The sequence below is a fragment of the Nothobranchius furzeri genome, chromosome 4 (genome assembly GCF_043380555.1).
Source record: "Nothobranchius furzeri strain GRZ-AD chromosome 4, NfurGRZ-RIMD1, whole genome shotgun sequence".
Classification (NCBI taxonomy): Eukaryota; Metazoa; Chordata; class Actinopteri; order Cyprinodontiformes; family Nothobranchiidae; genus Nothobranchius; species Nothobranchius furzeri.
In genome coordinates this window covers 38,813,425-38,838,500 of record NC_091744.1, presented here as the reverse complement: position 1 = coordinate 38,838,500, position 25,076 = coordinate 38,813,425, and the positions used below count along the sequence as shown (strand labels likewise).

The 25,076-nt window shown below is 42.8% G+C and overlaps 1 protein-coding gene across 1 annotated transcript; it reads left to right on the top strand.

Annotated features, from left to right (window-relative positions):
* The first annotated feature begins 4,151 nt into the window (after positions 1–4,151).
* Positions 4,152–14,698, top strand: LOC129159233 (uncharacterized). Its single transcript, XM_070550190.1, has 14 exons — positions 4,152–4,826; positions 6,570–7,408; positions 7,492–7,567; positions 7,965–8,212; positions 8,325–8,474; positions 8,717–8,787; positions 8,993–9,099; positions 10,034–10,231; positions 10,345–10,431; positions 11,667–11,926; positions 12,180–12,305; positions 12,729–12,869; positions 13,725–13,845; positions 14,178–14,698. The coding sequence occupies exons 2-14, from the start codon at positions 7,121–7,123 to the stop codon at positions 14,393–14,395; spliced, it is 2,091 nt and encodes a 696-aa protein (XP_070406291.1). The 5' UTR covers positions 4,152–4,826; positions 6,570–7,120; the 3' UTR covers positions 14,396–14,698.
* Positions 14,699–25,076: the final 10,378 nt, after the last annotated feature.

Here is a 25,076-nt window from a genome sequence, read left to right as displayed (position 1 = left end):
CGAGGAGCGTCTTGCCACATGTCAACACTGAGGTCTGACTGAGTGCCTCTATGAGAGAAGCCCCAGCAAGACGCGCCCCGAGGAGCGTCTTGCCACATGTCACTACTCAGTCTGTTTGAGGGCCTCCAGGAGAGAGGCCCAAGCAAGACGTGCCCCGAGGAGCGTCTTGCCACATGTCAACAATGGGTCTGACTGAGGGCCTCCAGGAGAGAAGCCCAAGCAAGACGCGCCCCGAGGAGCGTCTTGCCACATGTCAACACTGGGTCTGACTGAGCGCCTCCAGGAGAGAGGCCCAAGCAAGACACGCCCCGAGGAGCGTCTTGACACATGTCAACACTGGGTCTGACTGAGGGTCTCCATGAGAGAAGCCCAAGCAAGACGCGCCCCGAGGACAGTCTTGCCACATGTCAACACTCGGTCTGACAGAGGGCATCCAGGAGAGAGGCCCAAGCAATATGCGCCCCGAGGAGCTTCTTGCCACTTAAACCCACAACCTAGCACTGAGGACAGAGGGACTTTATTTAAATTAGTACTTAATGGAAACGATACATAATGATACATAAGAGCCATGTCACACATTCAGCCTAGGAATAGTAGCATTGTGCACTATTAAAAATATACACATCAATTGCTCGAATCCCATTGTTGCAAAGTAAAACTCTAATAAAACTCTAGTCTGACATCAACAGAGAAGACTTAGTGTATGTACTACAAATACAGCATTAGGATTTCGAGTGGACCGTGCACCTTGTGAACCATCAGAGGCTTATGACGCAACATATCTTCCAGTTGCTATTAGACAAGTTATAATTCGCGGCCATTTTTCGGAACTGGTTTCTTGGGTCCGTGAGTAAATGCCATTAGTACTTAATGGAAACGATACATAATGATACATAAGAGCCATGTCGTACATTCAGCCTAGGAATAGTAGCATTGTGCACTATTAAATATATACACATCAATTGCTCGAATCCCATTGTTGCAAAGTAAAACTCTAATAAAACTCTAGTCCGACATCAACAGAGAAGACTTAGTGTATGTACTACAAATACAGCATTAGGATTTCGAGTGGACCGTGCACCTTGTGAACCATCAGAGGCTTATGACGCAACATATCTTCCAGTTGCTATTAGACAAGTTATAATTCTCGACCATTTTTTGGAACTGGTTTCTTGGGTCCGTGAGTAAATGCCAAATGAGATGATAGTCCTTAAGTAAGTTCCTGGCGATCCCATGTCACGCTCTTGCCCATCAGCCGGTGAACGCTGAGACGGAACTCGATGAGAGCGATGTATTTTTTAAGTGCTCCGAATGTACTTCTAACAAGCGTGCGATTCACTTTGTGAGTAAACCGCAGCTGCAGCAGATTCAAACAGTCGAGCCAACTTTCTACATCACAATATTCGTTTTGTAGTTAGTCGAGTTACCTTTTGTGTGGCGCATGCACGGGTCATTAGCGTCCAGCTCCCAGCTTAGAGAGTACTGTATTGACACAGACGTCAATACATCTCGATGTCATGCAACACACAAAGTCTGTCGCATACAGGTGGGTTAACACATGTACGATACCTTTTGTGTGGCGCATGCACGGGTCGTTAGCGTCCAGCTCCCGGCTTATAGAGAGTCCTGTATTGACACAGACGTCAATACATCTCGATGTCATGCAACACACAAAGTCTGTCGCATACAGGTGGGTTAACACACATGTACGATGTGTGCAATGGCGCGCCCGTTTACAATGGGACACGACGATGATCATTGTTAACCAAACTCTTGTTTCTCACGACAGGTGGTAGCGTTGTCTGCTGCACCTGGTCTTCGTGCACAGAGGGTGTTGTAATGTGCTCGTCATAGTCGCGATCGTTGTCACTCGAATCCGTTGTTCTCACGACAGGTGGTAGCGTTGTCTCCTGCATGTTGTCTTCGCGTGCGGCAAGCGTTGTGCTGTGCTCGTTATAATGGTTGTCTTCGTACAAAGGGGGTGTTGAATACTCCTTCGCGAGTAGTCTAGGAGGTGGTGTGATGGGACGTATCTCAGGGGCGTTATGTGAGCGTACCACCATGGCCTGAGCAACTGCGACTACTGAGAGTACACCCAGTACAGACAGCGATATCATTTTTTTACTTGGGTGTTGTACGTGTGGGTACAGCCGCTCTAATGGCAGTGAGAGCAAGTGGTCAAATGTATTTATAGGTCACTAGCAGAAACTAAGGCACGTGGTCAGAGTGTAATCGTAACCACCGTAGCTCTTGTCATAATTTAATATACATAGAAATCAGAAACGGGCATGTCAGGATAGACATCGCGAGTGATAATGCGGTCAGTATCTGTGTGCACTTGAGAGCACCTTGTTGTTCTACTGTGGTGCCCACGCCGCCGGGTCTGTAAATGTCATCGACCTTCTTTATATACGCATACGCTAAAGACCGTATATTCTCTATGGATTTGAACACGTCCTTTGTTTCGCGTAACGCTTGAGCTGTCTCGAGCGTGATGTTGTGAGTGTACGCCAGTGTTTCGCGTGCACCGAGGTCCGAAAGGGCGTGCACTACAACTATTAACCTTGGTTTGGGAGTGTGGCGAAACGCTCGCTCCGCTGTAATGGGCAGATGCAATGTTATCACCTGGTACGTTTCGTTAGTCGGGTCGTAACACACCGGTCCGTGACACGGACCGTCACATTGTGTGGGGCACAGTAAGGACAACACGCCGCCGACCGTGACTTCGCACTCGACCGCGGTGGTGTTGTCGATTTGCAAAGGATCACATACGCCTCTCCAGTCGCAATGAGGCACATTGTAGTCGATGCGACCATCGGTCACCATAGCTTTCGTCAGCCAACACACTCGATTGCACTTCGAAACATCGGCGATCAACGTGAGCGTAGAGGTCGCCGTCGCTTTACTGTACGCCAGGATATCCGTGTGTGAGTGCACGCTCGACGTCGATTGACAACCGGTCATGTCAGACCTGATCAGACCTTCCGAACACATGACCATTAGTTGTTGTGCGGCCGAGAGTATCGCAATCATACCGTTGAGATGTGTAGAAAGCGCATACACGCCAACCTTCCACGTTTCCAAAGTTTCCAGCAGTCTAGAGGGACTTGTCTTAGCGCGCACGGCTATGCTGAATTTGCGTTGGGTAGACACAACGGCTTCGACTTCGCTTAGGATCTTGTGGGCTCATGTACTCGTGGTAGGCCAAGACGTGTATAGTCGAGCGTCACACACCAGCTGCTTGCACGTTGGAAATACAATCGGTAGTAACTTCTTACTCCACTCTATGTTGAACTCGTATAGTATGTATATGGGCGGTTGTGGCGGTTTGCGCATTTTCTATCTACCCTCCGCTAATATGACTCTGTGGTCTGTCTCCTGAGATGGTGCGGGTGGAACTTGCGAGAGTGCACTATCGACGGTCGGCGTTTCCATTTCGTCAACTGTGCCATTTTCAGCCACTGGCAAACGGCCGTCGACGGTCGATGCGAGACACCAACATAACGTTAGACCGCGACCCTCATGCCAGTTTTCTGTAGAACTGGATTTAGTTTCTGGTGCACACTCGATACGCCATTACGATCACAATTACGTTGATTATTAAATCCAGTGTTGGAGCGACTGCAGCCAGCGCCGTCGCGCAACTTGTGTCGGTGTTATCTCTCGATACTTTCATTCGTATCCAAGCGTATGCAGAATCTACGGATCTGGTGAAGTTGCTTGTCACTAGCTTGCGCACGTTTGATATGGCACTTTGCGCGAGACTCACACAACCTGCAGTGGCGACCGTCGCGTCAGTGCAAAGTTTTTCCGATATATCGCTCGCAACATCGTTTGTCATTTGCTGTACACTGCGCACACTGGCCGCGAGGTCGCGGAGAGGGTCTTCGTTACGAGTTGTGTAATATCCGCTGACTTGCCGATTCAATTCTGGTGGCGCTGACCCAAACGAGAACGCTTTTAAGGCGCATGTCGTGGTAACTCTGGTAGCGCCGTGGTTGACGAGGACGATCATCTTTAGCAATAGTTCATCTCGAAGCACAACGATGGTGAGGGCGACGGGTTGGCCGGTTCCGCCTTCAGGCCACTCGGTTGCCGCTAGATTGCCCAATGCCACACACGCAGACGAACCCTGTACACACTCATATGAGGCCAGAACAGTCTCAATAAGAATTAAGTCACACAACCTTTTCCACAAATGCACATGTTCATTCGGAAATCCACACTCTGTGTTTCACAAATATAATTCGGAGGAACACAAATGCACACGCTCATTCGGAAATTCACACTCTTTGACACATAAATATAATGTGAAAAAATAACTCACGCAACATTCTCCACAAATGCACACGCTAATTCTGAAGTTCACACTCTGTGGTTCACAAATATAATTTGTAAGAACACTTGTAATATAAACTCACAGATCATACGAATTGCTGAATGTGCATTTACGAACAGCTTCTCATTTGTGAACCTTTCTGCGTTTGTGAGTGAAATCTGTGTGGTGCATTCACGAACAGCTTCTCATTTGTGAACCTTTCTGCGTTTGTGAGTGAAATCTGTGTGGTGCATTCACGAACAGCTTCTCATTTGTGAACCTTCCTGCATTCGTGAGAGAAATCGGTGTGCTGAATTTTGAGACTCTCCTAACGTCGCAGGCCAACAAACGTCACCATTGGTTAATGAATCTGTCAATCAGATATATGATTCCACCAGGGCGGTTCGCTTTCAGCCAATCATATGGCTCCTTATGTTACGGAACAGATCTGCTGTGCGCATGCACATTGCAGGTCACACGGCAGAGCGGGATGGATCGGTCACAATCTGTGAGTAACAGTTTTATCTTATTCCCTCGTTGTAATTGATGCAATGTTATAGAATTATGAGTAGAAGCGTTCTTCATTGTCAAGTAAAATGTTTTATGTTAAATTCAGTCCGGACGTTACGTGAAGTCTGGTCCATTCTTCATCTAGTTTAACATCAAGCTAAACTCAAGCGGACATTTGTTTAGTTAGCGTGTCTAGGTACCATTTTTTTAGGCCACGGTTGTCAAACTCAAGCCCTTGGGTCTATTTTTATTTGCCCCGCAAAATCAAATGTCAAATATATCATATTAAAACTGGTCCGCCGGGCGATTTTGCTGATAAGACTATTAATCCCATAGTGCTATGCAGCGTTAGCGCGCGAAACGAAGCGCGCCCTTGTTTATGTTTACGATCATTAGCATCCATGCTAGTAGAATCAGCGTGTGCAGCGTTACCCTCAGTCTTAAACAACTGAAGATACTCCTCTAAAGCCCCATTCCCATCTGTACCGGGTCGGCCCAGGCTGGGTAGCCCCAGTCGGCCCCAGCCGGGCCCGGTTGTTTCCACACATCCTTGCTTAGGTATGCAAGGAATGCAGTCAGAGACACTTTCAGCTTCTGGGTAATCAGCATGATAATGAATGATAATGAATTGAGCTTCCCTTAAGCCCATGTGGGCTGATTCTACCCACCAATCAGAGGCTTGCTCTAATGGAAGGTGTGAATTTGCTGTCAGCAGTGGGTGTGTTGGCCCTGGTCAGCCTGAAGCAGACCCCCTCGAGAAAAGGGCTGAGAATGAGCCTTGGTTGGCCCGCAAAAATACCAGGCCACCCAGATATGTAAACAACCTACGCTACCCGACCCGGTACAGGTGGGAAAGGGGCTTAAGCGCCCAGTTTACTCAGCGAGTTTCCGACTTTGAACGCCTAGAAAGAAGGTATCTAGCTGGAACAGGTGACCATCGGAGTGGAGCTAACTGAGCTTGGAACATTTAATTGTCATGAACTTTTTCTGCTCCAAAGCATGGAAGTTAATAACTGAGATATTTTCATAGAAGATAATTGCTATTTTTGGTTTTTGTTGTTGGCCTGTGAAAAAAAGATTAAACTTACTCTAAAATGGGAACTGGACAGACTACAGATTGAAGAATAGAATAGAAAATCCCTTTATTGTCCCTCAGTGGGGAAAGTGTGATGTCACAGCAGCAATAACGTTCATTACAGAAGCCAAACAGGAGAGTAAAACATAATAATAAAGAGTAAACTAAAATAAAACATAAAATAGACTAACTTAAAATATCCAAAAGGTAAAACAATCTAAATACTGAATATATACACATTGTAAGGAGTAAAAAGAGTAAATAAAAATTGAGACATAAGTTTCTTTCCAATTGAATAACAAGACATCTGTAAATAAACTTTTCAATAAATAGTGAGTTTGGCCCGCAATTTTTTCCCAGTTTTTAATTTTGTACCATTGTGAATTTGAGTTTGACACCCCACTTTAGGCTGTGCAGTAATAAGGAGACAGACACTGGCTGAGCCGGTGCATGAATGTTTTGCTGATAAGACTACTAATCCCATAGTGCTATGCGGTGTTAGCGCGCAAGACGAAACGCGCCCTCTTTTATGTAAAAAAATATTTTTCTTTATAAAGCACATCTTAAAAATCAGGGTAATGACATCTGGCACATAATAATTTACAAATTAAGCACTTAATCATTGTATGTAATTGTGACTCAGTTAGTGTGTTTTTCTTTTTACAGGAACTGTCACCTTTGGTGATTCGTACAGCTCAAGCCTTATGTGATTTATTGGGCAACAAGTTATCATTGGCCCCAACTTCCTCACAAGGGACTGGCCAGAGTGCAGGTCAGAGCATGCCAGTTTTGGCAGTAGGCAGCGGCCAAAGTACTGCTCTTAGTGCACCTGCTGTTCCCAGTGCTCCTACAGTGAGGCAGGCCTTTAAAAGGTGATGCATTTCTAATTTCATACATTTGGTAAAACAGGATTGAAACGCAAATCATGTTAATTTATGGCAAATGTTTGGTGGTATTAAGGGGTGCCTATCTAAAACAGCTGTATGGCCAGCTCACTAATGGATTCTAATGACTGAACATTAATTTAGAAAACCTTGTGTAAACAAGTACAAACCTCACATTTACACTACACTTATAGTGCTGTCCAACAAGTTTATGAAGCTATCTATGACTGTTTAATCTGCAACATAATAGTTTACTGTATGCAATGCAGACTCCTTGCTTAATCTGTCTTTCAGCAAGTAGTCCTTGACCTGAAAAATGTTGAAGACCCCTGTATGTCCAGTATCAAAAAAGAAAACACACACTGTTTGCTAACATGTTTCACTTATTCCCACACCAGGCCATTTCCACACATCTTTAATAAACCTACTGATCAGCCAAGGGGGAAAAGACGATTCTGCACTCCTACCACTTCTGTTGTGAAAACAAATAACTTTCATGTATATGTCCTTCCAAGACCCTCTGAATTCACACCAAAGGGCTCAGCAGAAGAACTACAGCTTGCCACTGCTGGTCTTGGGAAAAGGATTATACGTCTGGCAGAGAACTGGGGACACAGTGATGTAATTAGTCAATGCTATGAGTACATTTTGATCTGTTGCTGTTTTGTTGGTTGTTTTCTCACAAAATTTTAATTTTTTTACAGATTGAAGCTCAACTTTGGAAGGAATTTCCCAAACTGAAGAGCTTGAAAGGAGGCTGGATGTTTTACAAGTCCACAGGTAGGATTGCAAATGTCAAGTGATTAATATTTTATTTATTTCATGTTAAAAGACCAAGATAGGGGTGTTGGTGGCTTTGTGGTAGAGCAAGCGCCCTATCTACAAGGATGATGCCACAGCTGTCCAGGTTAAACTAGAGTCGTGGCACTTTTTGATCCATGTCTCTCCGCCTGTCTTCCATTCATGCTCATCTGTTCTGTCATTTAAAGGCTTAAGAATATATTTTTTAATTTAAAAAGCCCAAGATAATATACTTGTACTTCTTTGAATTAACAATTCACACCACTCAAAAAATTGTACAGGTACTTTAAGCATATTCTTGACAAAGACTTACTTGCCTGATATTATTTGATGCATGACTAATGTTTTAATGGAAACTATTTCTGTTTTAAAATAGGGGGTAGTGGACGTCGCAAGCTGACATCAATTTTACAAGGCCCTGAGGGATACACTTTTGAGACACTCAAAGGGGCATCCAGCAATGGCAAGAACACTTTATTTCTAGCTCCACTACAAGAACAGCTGTCTATCGAACCCCTTCCTTATGACTCTCCAGAGTTTGCCAACATGCCAAAGGCAAAATGCATGAAATGTGAAAGTCTAATGCCATTGCAGCTGCTACCTTTACATGTGGAGGAATGCAATGTAAGCTATGTTATTTTCTTCCAATTTCTGTTACTTCTACATATTTTTTCTTGTTTGTGTAGGAAAATTACTGTTTGAAAGTCTACAGCTCCAGCTCTTTTTCATTTTTAAGGTGGATGAATTTGAGTCATCTCCTGATGAAGACTGCACAGTTATTGAGGAGCCAGGTCTCTGTTCTACAGCTGTCTCAGACCTTCCTACCACTGAGACTGGAGAATCCACAAAGATGGGAGAATGTGCTGAAATGGAAGAGTCGTGTGGGGTATTTGACTCTGTAGTAAATTCTTAATCCACCATAGGAGCATAAAGCATAGCATGACTTTCAGTTCATAATAATGTGATGATTAGATGTATAAGTAGGTGGGGTTTAATCGCCAAACTGATTTTAAAAGACGCACAATGTACTCAATGTAGATCGTCGAGATGCGATACTATCTAGGGTAAATATAATTCTGAGGTTCATTGACAGTTTTCTTCCTCTTTGTTTTAAATTTTGTTTTTCAGGTTTGCCCAATCTGTCAAGCAGCATACCCAGTTGATGCCCTTCCATTCCATGCCAGCACATGTGGTGAAAGGTAAGAAGTTTATAACTAGGATCAATATAAAATGTGTTTAATAACAGAATTCTTAACAGAGAAAATATTTTGTGTTTAGGCTTTTATACTTTTTATTGGTATGGAGTTTGCATTAGGCAGGAAAAATCTGTAAACGATAAGAAAAATCTTGTTTTTTCCCCCTCATTTATCCAAGTATTTTTTAATTATTTTTTTGTTTTTTAAGAATGGACATTGCTGCCACTACGCGCAGGGAAGCAGCCAGTCTGACAAGTGTTGATGAATTGCCAGGACCTTCATTTCTAAGAATGTCTACACCACCATCACCTGCTGGTAATTTATCAATAACAAGTACTACTGTTTTGTATTTTGAAACTGGTCCTTTTCCTGGTTCAAGTTGTTTGTGTTTGTAAATACGGTTGTTCAGGATTTATCTGTATTACTACTGTTAACGATAACTCTTATCGTTCTGGTATTTTATTGGTTCTGTTATCTACATTGTTTTAAAGTGATAATAGGGGATTCATATTCCACTGTAGTGTGTACTGGGTTGAATTGATAATGACACCAATATTAAAGCTATAAAGCACATGAAAATATGGAGAGAAAATTGTACTTTTTTTATTCGGATGTGTTCTCTGGGGGTCTTTAAATGCACACTATGCAGTTTTGCTTGTTTTGGCACCCCCTAGTGTCTGTTTTAAATCACTGCTGTAAAATGTTAGCATTGTCTATGTTCAGAAACACCTAGATATAACTGTTGAAATTGCGGCACTTTGGTGGCATGCTACATGCCTGTAAAGGGCTTTATAAATAAAAGGATTGATGGCTTTCTACTGGAGCGGTTCAGCGCCCTTTGTACCAGTGTTAGTACATGGTAGGAGTTTCCCCTCCTGTCAGTCCTTGCAGCATGTATGATTAAGGAGGAGTGAGCTGACAATACAGTGTTTGGCTTGAGCTTTCAGTATGTCTCCCACAGAAGATGAATACGACCATAAGAGGACCACCAAGGCTTAAGTTCATCGGTCCATGCAGACCCTCAAATGAAGCCCTTGGACTGATTTGATATTGGCTATCCCAAGCTGTAACTTGGATTCATTAATGATTAATGTGCTATGCCAACATTTACCACTTGTACAAATATGATTGAGTGACAGTCCCTCTTGAAAAGCTTTAATTAGCTTTATGGGGCTTCATAAACTTCACTCTTGACACAAAGTTGGCTGACTTAGCAATAAAAGCTGATATGGTTTTATCAAATTTTCAGACTGGGAGAAAGAAGAAGACCCCAAGGAAGCATGTCAGTTGTTCCGACAACAACTGCTGGAGCGCAACTCAAAACATCACCACCTCTTGCTGTCAATCAACATGTTTGATTCTGAAGATGACAAGGACAGTTCCTTTATAGAATTTTACAAAAGGAATAATATCAACTGGGCAGCTCCTTTCAAATGCACACTGACAGGTATAATACATATTGTTTGCTCATATTGTTTAGTTGCTAAAATGAATTTGTGTGATATAAGTTAAATGCATTTAAATTCATACACGTATTTATCTGTCTGTCCATGTATTTAGGAGATGCAGCAGTTGGTGAAGGTGTGAGACGACATGTTTTGTCAATGGCAATGCAGAAATTGAAGACTGGTTTCAGTATTAATTTAGGTTTGTATATGTTGGTGCACATGTTGATACACTTACAGAGAAGGTTTGACTATTGGCACCATGTTACATTATAATATGTTTAACAGCCACAGTAATCATCTTTGGTACATTCTTGCTGTGTCTGATTTCTAATTCCATTTTTGGTTCTTATTTAAAAACACAGAAAAGGTTTCCTTTTACCTTGCTGACAGTTTCGTTTGCGGCTGCAAACATCCTCAGAGCTGACGCTGATGGTGGCGTCACTTCCTATTCCGTTTATCCGCAGGCAGCGGAGGATGTTGCAGCCGCAAACGGAACTATCAGCAAGGTAAAAGGAAACCTTTTCTGTGTTTTAAAAAAGAACCAAAAATGGAATTAGCTACAGTAATCGAAGACTATTTCTTGACAATGACTAAAGAAGGAACATTTTTGTCATGAAATGGGATAATCAGATTGTCACTGTAGCTACTCTCAATGTCGCAGCACCCCTTGTCTTGTGTAAATTTTCACATGTATCGCCCCTTTTCAGTCAAGGCTATTCAAGGCAGGGCTTTCAAATTCCTTCACCTTACTTCATCTTGTTCATTTGAACAGCTAGCACAGCAAATCTATTTGAGACACTTTTAGAACACCACTGTGCCAGTGCTCTGCAAGTCAAAGACTTTTTCTCCTGTGTTCCAACTTGTCTAAAATAGAATAAATAGCCTTTATTGTCATTGTACAGGGTACAGCGAAATAGTGCCACTCCCTTGGTGCAAGTAAGGAAAATAAGAAACAATACAGAAATAATAAAAATGTAAAATCAACAATGTAAAAGAACAATTAAAACTAAAAAATATATAAATGAGAAAGTACAGAGATTTAAAATGTCAGATCATCAATTCTGAATAACAACAATATATACATGGAGTAGCAGCATTTATGTAGTAGCAGCATTTGTTTGATTTGTGCTGCTCGCTGTTGTAGGCAGAATTGATCAGTAAACATAAACTGCACGTATAAATAATGTTATTGCACAGGATTGATGTTAAAACAGTGTATGTGGCACGGGTTAACAGGTTCTACTGGTTTTGTGGCTGTTTGCTACGATGCTACAAGCCTCGTTTCAATTTGAACTGCAGTCACCCCCCAGATTTTTCACCTCAGTCTGAAACCTCCTTCTCAGGCCTCATCTGGCCTTTTACATAGTTGGCTTGTTTAGACAGAAGCTATTTCTACCAGGTTTTTATTTTTTGTTCAATTTTTTTATTTTGTAGGCTCTGCTAGTGTTACACCCCTTTTCGAAGGGGAAAGGGATCATCATGTTCCCTCAGCTGCTGGTGTGCTTCGGGAATGCAAGCTGTTTGAGATGGCGGGTCGAATTCTCGGACATAACTTCATCCATGGTGGGTCTGGTTTTCCAGGACTCAGTTTGGCTGTTGTGAATATGTTAACTGGAGGGCAGATAGAAACCGCAGCAGCAGCTCTGACTCTAGAGGATGTTGCTGATCTTGATCATCGTGAAACTATTGGTTTGGTGAGTAACACAGTTAAAGGTTAGCTTGTTTTCCAGCAAAGCACCACACTGCAGCATGTTTGTCCTATGCATCATCAAATGATGACAATTACTTTGTCAGTGTTGGGAAAATGTAATACGTTTTTTGTGTTACTGCAATGTACAACTGATGTTGCCTATTTAAAATGTAAATTGTTGCTCAATTAATGAACTGCCTAAAGGAAAATGTAAGACTTACTTCTTTCCCCTTTTTGTGATGTATTTATTTCTGTAGCTGCAGAAAGAAGAACTGACTGCAGAAGAAATCAGCAGGGTGACTGATCTTTGCCTGTCTTGGTATCTACCTACTCCAAACCCCACCAATCACCACTGGCTGTTCCAGTTGATGCTTTCAAAAACTGTAAGCGTTTTACCTTCTTGAAACAGTATCCAAATGACATGACATTCTCAATATATAAATGAATCTTGTGTTAACATAACAGCCTAACCAGTTGGAATGCATATTGGAGGTTAGCTACTGTCTTAACTAATGCTGCCTATGACTTTACAATGAAGCAGTGCCTCAAGCCAGTTACATACTCCACAAGAAGTGACAACTTTGGTTTTCAGGATGCGTCTTGTGGAGTATGTAACTGGCTTGAGGCACTGCTTCATTGTAAAGTCATAGGCAGCATTAGTTAAGACAGTAGCTAACCTCCAATATGCATTCCAACTGGTTAGGCTGTTATGTTAACACAAGATTCATTTATCACTTAACATGGAGGATGCTGAGGCCATTAGTGTCAAGAAAGACTACCTTTTTACCTGTCACTTTCATATCCAGGTACTTCACCATGGTATACAGCCTATTAAACAGATCAGGAAAGGCCTGAAAGAAACTGGAATCTGGCCACTTCTTTCCGCCAGACCAGATGTCCACTCCATACTTTTCCCAAGGGAGTCAAGTGTGGAACTTAGCTCACAAGTAAGCTGGCTCCTTTCTTGACTGGATTTATTTCTGGGGTTTGATTTAAAATATTTAAGTGTATTTTGTGTTTCTAATGCTATATGATGACATGCTCCAGAGTTATCTAGCATAAGTTTTTATCTTACAGCGTTTATTTTATGTTAAAATAAGTTAGCTTCACTTACACAAAGTAAGCAGTGATATTAAGTGTTTGCTCTAACCGGAATCTATTGTACTTTTTGACAAAATAACACATTTTCAGTTAGAGATACCAATTTTATTAAATCTGGCGAGATAACTCAAATAGGCTAAATAAACCAATGACATTAGAAGCGATCCCATTTAGACAGGAACAGAAAAAATTTGAACTCTAAAATCAAATGTTAAGATGATACATTAGTTACGTCATAAAGTTAAAGTTCCATAGTCATCATCACACAATGGTGAAATTCATCCCTGCATTTGATCCATCCCCATGGAGGGGAGCAGAGAGCTGCAGCAGTGGCTGGGCTTGGGAACTATTTGGTGGTTTATCCCCCCAATCCAACCCCTTCAAGCTGAGTGTCAAGCAGGGAGGCATTGGGTCCCATTTTTACAGTCTTTGGTATGACCCGACCGGGAATCGAACCCCGACCTCCCAGTCCCAGGGCGGACACTCTACCACTTGGCCACTGAGCTGGTAATAATAATTGTTAATGATAATTGGATGACATTGATGATCCTTGTGAAAGCCTATTTCCCTTTTATTAAAACACTGGAGAGAGACTCCTGTTACTGGTCAAACATTCTTTAGCTGACTATCTGAATATAGAACTTATTTTACACAATCACATTCTGAAATTTAACATCAAACCCTTTTCTGATATCCTGTAGACCATAATCGAGAGCATTCGCTGGCCACAGCCTACATGTGATAGTGATGAGGAGGACGACCCTGTTCCAGTGGATAACATCAGTACAGTCACAGGATTTTTGAGGAAATTCATTGAGGAAGGTAACGGGCTCATCTTTCCTCATGCATTGCATTTTGATTATCATCTTGGTCTGTGTGTGTGTGTGTGTGTGTGTGTGTGTGTGTGTGTGTGTGTGTGTGTGTGTGTGTGTGTGTGTGTGTGTGTGTGTGTGTGTGTGTGTAATGACATGAAATTAAAATTATGTTGCTAAATTTAGGTGAACATGCCAGACCTACAAGCTCACTTAATAAAATTGCACATCACATTGTAAGCTTGTAGATTGACCGTTATTATTGATTGAATGTTTCCACATTTGTAATACAAGTCTAATTACTGTTGAGGTCTCACACACTTTTAATGCTGTCTTCTGTAGCATCACCAGATGTACTCTGTGACCTCATGAGGTTCTGGGTTGGGTGGGAGCAGCCAATGAGTAAACTCTATGTCAAGGTTGTACGCTCAATCTACCCAGTGGCTCACACCTGCTTGTACACATTGGAGCTTCCTGGTCACTACCAGACATATACAACATTCCACCAGGACTTGATGATGGCTCTCAAATCCATCAGCTATGGCTTTGGGAAGGTGTAATGCAAATGTAAGTCATGGTGTTGAAATCTGATACTTGCCAAAATATGCATAGTTGTTCATGTAACAGATAAGAGCCTTCAGTTCTGGCTTTGTTTAGCTGTTGGTAAGGTCTTGCACTTGTCCCTTTTAAAAAGTCTGTTTTGTTTAACTTCCATTGTTAAGGCACTTTCAAACTGTGGTGCCCTAATGTTTTGAAGCAGGTCCACTAAAATGTATTTCATTTTTGTACTCTGCAATTCAGGTATGTTAAATAAACACTGTTAGTGTGTATTGTATAGTGTATACAACTGACACACCACTAGTTTACTGTATTGTTGAAATGCAATAAAGTTTTGTTAAAGACTTTGTCCTGCTGTATATTACTGTTACACCTGATGTTGCGAGCAGAAAGCATACAAAGTTGTGGGTCTGGCCCTCCCATAAATCCCCATAAAAGTGCCAACCTCTTTTCTTTGGCTCTTCTGGATGTCTACCAAAACCAACCTTTTACCTTATTAGTGTTGTTATTGTATTTAACCACATAAACACTAAATACTTACTTAAAATTTTACAAAAGATTATTTTAAATAACATTTCATTCTAAATGTTGGGCTGCATCAGGTGGCGCAGTGGTTAGCACTGTTGCCTCGCAGCATGGAGGTCGCAGGTTCGAAATTCGGCTGCGGCCTTTCTGCATGGAGTTGCGTGTTCTCCCCATGCATGCGTGGGTTTCCTCCGGGTACTCCGGTTTCCCCCACAGTTCACAACATGCCCTATAGGTTATAAATTGTAAGTCGCTTTGGATAAAAGCGTCTGCTAAGTAAATAAACAATAAACAACAATAAACAATACTGTATTTTAAATATTGTGTTAAAAATCATTAATATCTTAAAACAAAGCAGCAGTGCTTACAGCATAACCCTGTAATCCTCAACCCTGCCTGTCACTGATGGATTACAACAGGTTTTCTGTTACACATGCTGAAGCGGAAAATGAGAAGTCACACTCTTGACAAGATGTCCTGGCACAAATGTGGATCAGTTCTTTCAATCTAGCAGAGGTTCAGCACTGGGACTCAAAACAAGCTGGTGGGGCAATCAGGAGTGATCAAGCATGATCTGTCTTCTCCCTTTGTCGATCGCCGCTGACCTCCTCTGCGTATCCCTTTTTTTTTTTTTTTTTCCCCCGTGTCCTGTCTGGCAGTGAAGCAAACATAATTAATGTCTGAATGCTGGTGACAAACCTTACAGATTTACTCTCAGGTGGACCATCAAAGCTTCTGCTTTTAATGTCACATCTGATACTTAAAACTTTATTGATTTTGAATGCTTTTTAATTCCAACCAGACACAGAGACAGAGGTGAAAGAGAAAGGAAGAGACAGGGGGGGGGGGGGGGGCACAAAAATAAACAATGATGAACAAGAGTCTGCTTCTAGACCTGCAGAAAGAGAAAAACAATACAACAGGCGCAAGCTCACTGTGTCAACTTGATGAGGAATATAAAATCAACATTGTTTTACTGAACAATCACGATAAATCATAGTGCATTTAGTGCCAACCACAGCCTTGAGACGTGTTGAACGTGCCCAAGTCCATGCTTATGAGAGCACCACGTGAGCACCTGTGTGTGTACCCGCGCTTGTTTATGTAAGGTTTCTCTATAGGAGCGTCCAATAGAGTGTGAGGGACCACAGATCTGCCCCCCAAAGATGTGTAGGAGATGGAGGGAGCTCCAAGTCCCAGAGATCTCCCTGAAGTGCAGTAACACCAGGGAGACTGCAACCAGACAAGCCCCTGCCCCCCTCGAGAGGCACAGTGGATTGCCCCGGGGGGCCATAACCAGCAGCCGGCAGAGCCCGGGGAGATACCAGCGGCAAGCCCACAGCCTCCCACCCCCAAGCCGGCCGAGCCCAGAACCCAGCGACCCGAGACCCAGGGGTGACCAGCCCCGCCGGGGACCCAGCAGAGCCCAGGGACTCAGATCCCACCAGGCAGCCACCGGGATTGATCAGGCAGACGCCAAAAATCTTAAACTCCCTGACCGGGGAGCCATGAACACTCAGGCAGACCAAGGCACCGCACTCCACACCAAGTGTGGCAGGAGGAGGGGAGATGAAGATGTATAGCATCAAAAGAAGGCCGAGGAGAGGGGTGGAGTCCAAGGCCCCATCTGACATATACAGTCATACACAAACACAGTCACACACTCCCTCCCTCATGCTCACACATGCACATACAACCCAAGGCTCTCCATACACACCCTATTCACTCTGGTCCCGGTACTGCTGCGCATGGGGTACAACCATCACCGGTAACCAGAGTTCGACCCTTTCTGCTGGGGTACTGATGAGCAGGCTCCCCCGCCCAACGCTGAGCAAAGCAACCCACCACCCCAGACCCCAACCAGACGGCCAGATCTCCCTCCTAGCCTCCAGCGCCAGGAAGCCAAGTGACAACAGAGGTGTGCTAAGACCACTAGTCTCCCTCCGCCTCCTCCAATATAGTGTTAGTGTGTGTTGATGAGGTGTATTCCATGGCTGTGGTGTGGTGGCATCATCTGGCCTATGCCAGCTGATGCCACCACACCACCCCACTTGCACCCACAGCCCTCTGTGTCTAAGTTCAGTTTAAAATTGGAAGTGGGCACCGGCACTCGGGATGAGGCTGAGAAATCCCCCTGCCAAATGCCGTTGAATGTGCTCACTCCCAAGGCCCTACGTGTATGTTTGTGTGGAATGTTGTTGGTGGAAGTGTTTAAGGTGCAAATAAAATTGGGGGGCAGGTTGCCACAGGAATGCAGAAATGTGGTCCATACCTGCACCCCTTGACTTGTCCACCCCCCAAGGTCCTATGGGCATGTTTGTGTGATGATGTGAGAGAGCAAGAGGAGAAAAATGTGTGGGGATGGGGAGGAATGGCTGGTTGGCCTAAGCCCTCCAGGGAGCCAGCTCCCCCACTGGCCCCAATAGGCACCTCTGTTGCCAAAATGCCACCCAGGAAGGAGTAAAGGAAATAATTATGAAGGTTAAAGAAGAAGAAAGAACTAAAAAGAAAAGGTGATAGGGGTGTGAGGTGGTGAAGAACAGGTGATCTTATCATCTAGAACACAGATCTAGCAGCTATTTAATCCTGACGTGCTCAAACCCAGGGAATCCTGATAAGAATATTAAATGTGTGACCTGATGTTGGGCTAATATAACCAATCTGTCACTCCTCACTCCTTGTAGAGTTTGTTGTTCACATAAAGCTTATCCACCAAGATGACAACCCTTCTTCCATCCTGGATAAACTTTTTGCGCAGCAGGAAGAGGACTCGGCGCCGATCCATGTGTGGCAGTGTGAGCGTCCTGTCACAGTGTCCTGATTAATCATGCACCCTGGCTACTTGGCCAAGGGGATGTTCCTTTGGCTGACTGGTAAGCGTGTGTGACTCTCACCCGGGAGTCTGGGGATCTAATCCCGCCCGGGCCCGCATTTCTCCACCTTGCCACATTTGGTGTTGTTGGCAGGATCCATGTAGTACTGTCAAGTAGGTCCATGGATGTGAAGTTTGTGGCACCCTGCGCGGGAGCACGATGACGTGCTTGTGGAAAGAGGGGGGAAGATTTGGCGTCTGGGGATCGAATCCCGCCCAGTCCCTTGTTTCTCCACCTAGAGAATTTGTGACCTAACTTCTCTCTCTATCTTGCCATCTTGTCTCAGGAAATGGAATGATGGGTGTACAGCCGTTCTCTGACCCAAACCCAGCATTCTACCCCAAAGAGCATCACAAGCTCTTTCAGGTCCATTTCTCTGGTGGGGTTTTTCTTCCCCTCATGTGTCAGAGTGAGATGCTGCATCCCACCTGCTATGCCCAGTGCGTGCACTCAGACTCCTAAGTCTTTCGCACAGCTCAGCTGCGCACTTCGCAGCAGCTGTTTGTTCGCTACAGTGATTGTTCCATAGGGCAACCTCTGTCATCTCAGCGTCTTTCACATTGGCTGTGTGACATCATCACAAGTGTCTATGCTTCATCTGGCTTGGACACTCCAGTCAGATTAAAAGTACATTCTAATCAGGCGGTTTCTTCCTCTGTTGCATTGTGAGCTGGAATGACTGTAGCAGACATATGCATGGCTGCTTCATGGTCTTCACCACCTGTTTTACCTCAGAGATGTGTCCACCAGCCTCCTTACCAATGTGGTGATAACACACAGTTCAGCTTAATCACAGCTGTCACTGAAAGTTCTTATCAGAAACCTTGCAGTTTCGTTATTGTCATCCTTGTGTTCTTAAACGCCCTAGTTGACTTGTCCTTACAATGCAACATTGTGTCTTCTTGATTGTGACAGCTTCTCTCCCACCGGTTGCTAGGCAACCTTGGGGTTGATTCTCATCAGCTATATGCTGATCATACGCTGTTGTCATGTCCTCCAGCTGTTCTCTCATGTTTACGCCCGCCGACAGCTGTAGAGGTTTATTAGGTGGAACCTGAGTCCGCTCAGGTTTGGTTCTGAACCAGTGTGGCGTTGACTAACTATATCTGGCTCCGCCTTTAATCCAATAGGCGATGGCTTAAAGGGCGGGGCTATACGAAATAGAACATTGGTTAAGTTTTGTAACCCCAGATTCTATGAGTTTAGCGTAGCCCTTTAAGCATCTTGGCCCCGCTGGTTCTTTGGGCTTAATAAGACTTATGGAGACAAGCTATGCTCTTTTTTAGGGGCCAGGACCCACCTAGGAGGCGGGCGTACATAAAAGCTCTTCAATGATTGGTTTAGGGGATGGAATTAATCCAATAGGTGATTGCTTAAAGGGCCATGCTATACTCATAGAATCTGGGGTTACAATACATTACAAACGTTCCGCCTTATGGGTGGCCTCTTAATCTTATTCAGAAAAATTATGCATTTTTACTATGTGAAAGCAAACCCCGTTAGGGGCAGAGACCTCTTGAAGCTCATATTAAACATTGTCTGCAGAGAAGGTAAGAGAAGCTAGTAAATCGTCAGGCCTATTCCATGGGAGTGGCTCTGATAAGGAGCAAAAGCTCCAGCTCTTTATCTTGTCAGGTGTCTCTATTCTCCTGTGTTCAGGCTCTTGGTTACATCAGTTACTTTTCCTTTTAATGAGCTGCATATATTTCTAACACAGCCTTCAGTGACATCAAGAAAAAAAAACTTTTTAACTCTAAAAGACATTATTCTCACTCTGAGAACAAATGAACAAACTGTGTGTGGGTATGTGTGTCCAGTTGCAACTTAACACAGACTCAGTAGCATAGAGAATCTTCTCACAACACCTAATCATCCCTTGATTAAAAAACCAGTAGATAGAATCTTGTCATGTTATCCCATTTAATAAGTAGACGGACAGAGGTATAGTACAATCGCAGGGTAACACAGTTCCCCTTAAATGTTGAGCAAAAGTTATGAAACGAGACAAAATTCAAACAATAACATGTAAAAAGAAATGGATCTCCTGATAAGTAGGTGCTTCACCTTTAAATATGTTTTTATTAGAGCTGGATACACAGGAAGATGCATGTTACTAAACCAACACTAGCAATGATAGAACATCTACATTTTGAAGAATTGTAGCATAGATGAAGTGAACAGCAGCCTTTTCAAATACATTCCTGGTCTAAAATAAATCAGGCTGACAAAGCCTTTAAGGGAATACACAACTATAAATGAATTTAGACATTTATTTTGGGGTCTATCCTTTAGCATTTCATATTTACAACGGCAAATCCCTTGAATAACAATATACAGTATATTAACCTTAAAATGGACCACTCCTTCACTTTTTAACTTCCTTCCTTCCTGTCTCATTAACTATTTTCTTTCTTCCTAACTCCCTATCTTCTCTCTCCTTCCTTCTTCACACATGTAATCATCTAGCCTCAAGTAAGTTCTCAACATACTGGACAGTGTGAAGATATATGTCCACTCCAAAAGAGTCTGAATGTTGCAACGGATTAATGCTGTCCTGCAGTTCCAACATTTCATGATCTGAAAGAGGACTGTCCAGTACAGGGACACTGATCCCAGGATGAGGTTCAGTCATGTATCCGTTCTCCTCCCATTCAATCTCTGGTGTCGGTATACCCTGGAAAAAGAAAGTGTGTATGAGCATTGTGCATAATGAATCTCAAGAAAACACATTTAACAAAGCCCTATCATGACCTTTTAACAATCACTTAACATCAATGTCAGGCAGAACCTAGCATCTCCATTATTTAATGAATGTTTTTTTTAATTAATGGGCTACTTTTATGTTAAAACAGCAATAGCAGTGAGAATATCACATCTGGAAGGTCTAATGCCTTGCATTTTGAACTTGCAGATGTGTCATGACTTTGTAATGTCATGACATTATAGTTGACAGTGTCCACTTCAGTAGAGGTGCACACAAACAGAACTGTAATTTCAATAGCCATTTCATCTTGAATCCAAGAAGCATAGTGCAGAAGTAGATTATCAAAGTGTTGAACATTTGATTTTTAGTTAAGGATCAACTTGACATGTGATCAGTCATTTTAACAGAACATACATCTGCCCCTGGATCAGAAACAGGATTCAGAGCCTGGCCCAGATGCCACAGCTGATTTGGTGTCATGTTTTCCTCTGTCCTGATTGGATGGTTGTCCCACGCATCTCTAAAGACATCCAGGCTGGCCTGGATGCGAGGCAAGAAGATATAGTGGCAACAAAACAGGTGAAGGATGTTACTGATGTCGAGCAAGTCTTGGTCTTCCAGAGAGTGCAGGATGTTGTAATATAAACCAGTAACACTCATGAAGACATCACGCCAGAGGCGCTCGATCCTGGATTTGGAGGGGGATTAAATAAAAGAAAATTATAATATACACACACATTTAAATGTCCATCCAACACACACACACACACACACACACACACACACACACACACACACACACACACACACACACACACACACACCACACCACACACACACGCACACACACACGCCTTCCGAATTAGGTTAAACTCACCGTTGATTGTGTACACTTTTTCCTGCAATGAAGCTGTTGGTGTCAGTTCCATGAACTGAGAACATTAATTCTGCAACACCTACATTCTCTCCGCCACGATCTCCTCTCACCCTGAAACAAAAAAAAAAAAAAGAAACATTAGAATCTCGCTTCAAACATTTTTAATGCACATCTATAACAATCGACATCAACTTCAGTACCACAGAAATTTCCTTATGTACCTTGCTACTAAGTGAGTAAACAATGTGGCATTATTAACCCTCTGCTGGGGAAATTTTTTTTGAAAGAGGGAAATGTTCATTCCCCCCCCCCCCCCCCCCCCCCCCCCCCATAAATTTCACTATATGACCTCAAATGGCATGTTATCTTTGGTCAATAACACTTTAGGCAAAAGCAGATTTGAACAGGGTAACAGAGGGTAAAGTTGGGAACAACATGAATACCTCAGAGGAAAGCCATGCTCATTCACAGCTTCACTGAAGAAGGCAAGGTGGGTGTCTGCCCGGTTGTTGTCAGCTACCTTCAGGTACATGATCTATGTAAGTCAAGCACAAACACTCTCATATGACACACTTTTATAGGGGCCAAAACAATCAATTACCAAATGAAAGGTACAACAGCCATACAATAACATGTTAGATAATTAAATAAGTTAAGATCTGATAAACTGTATTGTTTGTGTCAAATCTCACAGGAGTGATAAGATGCATACTTTACAGAAGACCACTGCACTATACTGTTTTCATCCCTCTCCCGCCAGCTTGTTTTGAATTTCTGACCACCATGTATGTTACTCCCACATTCTCCCGTGACACTCAGAACTATTACCCACAATATAATTAAGATGCACTGATTTTGTGTTTTTCACTCATCGTGCAGGAGAAAACATGGCATGACAGACTATTATTAGAGATTCAATGGGATTGTGTTTCATATTCTTCCATTTAAAAATCAATATGGAGGAGTAAAGGCTAATGATTATTACAAGCCCTTACATCAACTGAGAGACTTTACAAATATGTTAAAAAAAATAATGTGTATTTTTGGTATTTCTGAAAATCCCTTTGGTTTTTAGCCAACTGTTCCGGCCTGCAGCAAAGTTCTAACTGTCCGCTCCTGCTGGGACCCAATCCTATGCAGCCCTCTACTTCAAAATAAAAGTTGTTAAATCTATAAAACAGAAGATAGCCAGAAAACACATTTGCAGCTGTTTGGTCCTTGACAATGAAAACACCTACCTTCCTTGAATAGCCGTCTATTCCTCCAAAGATAATAAAATTGTACCTGTTAAAACACAGACAATTAAAAATGCAACTCCCAAAACAAAAACAACATCTCCAATTACACACAGACATTACCTGATGAGCTTGTGATTGGTGTCAATGTGCACCATATACTTTGGGCAAGGAACTGTGTAAGTCCTTCTCACTACACATCCCAGACGTGTCATTCGAGCAAGTACACCCGCACTGTCCACACGATGCATGGATGCATACAGTCGGTCCCACTGTACTCTATGTCCCTGGGCAAGTAGAGCACCTCGGACCACCCTGTACCCAGCATCTGGCATGTTGCTCTTAATTACTGTGATAAATGAATCTAGTTCCTCATCACTGCATTTACTGTATGTGGCAGATACAGATATATTGTTTTCAGACATCCGTCTAAATAGAGTTGCTCTGGATACACCAAGGAGTTTGGTAATGACACTTGTTGGCAGACCCATTTCCACAAGGTGTTCGAGAGCCTCTCGCGACACCACCAATCGTGGGCGGCCACGAGAACCTCTTTCAACGTGTACCGCTATTAATGTCTTTTGATTATCTCTTTCCTGCTGGATAATAGTATTCAGATTTGAAAGAGCAGAAAGTATATCCTCTCCTACATCAACAATGCCACCTAGAGCACTTAATAAAACGAAATAATGGTGACAAGCAAACTGTAGCCCTTCCCCATCAACAGGTTGCCTCTCCAAGATGCTTGACAGTTGATCGTACAACCTCTGAAGGATGTCACGCCTCAATGATTCCTAGAGGAAAAAAAAAACAGAACAAACATGGATTGGATAACTGTTGGGTAATAGAAATAAAATAACTTCCAAATATCATATGGCACTTTTATTTTTTAACACTCCAGCTATGATAGTTTAAATAAAAAAACGTTTTTAAATAAGACCAACTGTAGATTCAAAGGTACATGAAATGATGAAGCAGTATTTCTGTTTATTATGTGCCAGAGCTCATTGGCCAAAATTTAAAGATGCATTTTATTTAAAAAAAAATATTTCTTTAACTATCGCACACCACCAGAAAATCAAACATTTATGCACCGGCTCAGCCAGTGTCTGTCTCCTTATTACTGCACAGCCTAAAGTGGGGTGTCAAACTCAAATTCACAATGGTACAAAATTAAAAACTGGGAAAAAATTGCGGGCCAAACTCAATATTTATTGAAAAGTTTATTTACAGATGTCTTGTTATTCAATTGGAAAGAAACTTATTTTTGCATCTGTACACAGAATCTGATATGACCAAATTACACACGAGCAAGTACATTTTAAATAAAACACATCACTCGTTACTTATGTCTCAATTTTTATTTACTCTTTTTACTCCTTACAATGTGTATATATTCAGTATTTAGATTGTTTTACCTTTTGGATATTTTAAGTTAGTCTATTTTAGGTTTTATTTTAGTTTACTCTTTATTATTATGTTTTACTCTCCTGTTTGGCTTCTGTAATGAACGTTATTGCTGATGTGACATCACAGTTTCCCCACTGAGGGACAATAAAGGGATTTTCTATTCTATTCTTCAATCTGTAGTCTGTCCAGTTCCCATTTTAGAGTAAGTTTAATCTTTTTTTCACAGGCCAACAACAAAAACCAAAAATAGCAATTATCTTCTATGAAAATATCTCAGTTATTAACTTCCATGCTTTGGAGCAGAAAAAGTTCATGACAATTAAATGTTTCAAGCTCAGTTAGCTCCACTCCGATGGTCACCTGTTCCAGCTAGATACCTTCTTTCTAGGCGTTCAAAGTCGGAAACTCGCTGAGTAAACTGGGCGCTTAAGCCCCTTTCCCACCTGTACCGGGTCGGGTAGCGTAGGTTGTTTACATATCTGGGTGGCCTGGTATTTTTGCGGGCCAACCAAGGCTCATTCTCAGCCCTCTTCTTGAGGGGGTCTGCTTCAGGCTGACCAGGGCCAACACACCCACTGCTGACAGCAAATTCACACCTTCCATTAGAGCAAGCCTCTGATTGGTGGGTAGAATCAGCCCACATGGGCTTAAGGGAAGCTCAATTCATTATCATTCATTATCATGCTGATTACCCAGAAGCTGAAAGTGTCTCTGACTGCATTCCTTGCATACCTAAGCAAGGATGTGTGGAAACAACCGGGCCAGGCTGGGGCCGACTGGGGCTACCCAGCCTGGGCCGACCCGGTACAGATGGGAATGGGGCTTTAGAGGAGTATCTTCAGTTGTTTAAGACTGAGGGTAACGCTGCACACGCTGATTCTACTAGCATGGATGCTAATGATCGTAAACATAAACAAGGGCGCGCTTCGTTTCGCGCGCTAACGCTGCATAGCACTATGGGATTAATAGTCTTATCAGCAAAATCGCCCGGCGGACCAGTTTTAATATGATATATTTGACATTTGATTTCGCGGGGCAAATAAAAATAGACCCAAGGGC

Excerpts from the sequence above, each read along its gene's own strand:
- LOC129159233 (XM_070550190.1), top strand. The coding sequence starts at position 7,121 with ATGTCCAGTATCAAAAAAGAAAACACACACTGTTTGCTAACATGTTTC. Across the intron at positions 8,213-8,324 it reads TACATGTGGAGGAATGCAAT|GTGGATGAATTTGAGTCATC; the intron begins GTAAGCTATGTT and ends TTCATTTTTAAG. Across the intron at positions 13,846-14,177 it reads GAGGAAATTCATTGAGGAAG|CATCACCAGATGTACTCTGT; the intron begins GTAACGGGCTCA and ends TGTCTTCTGTAG.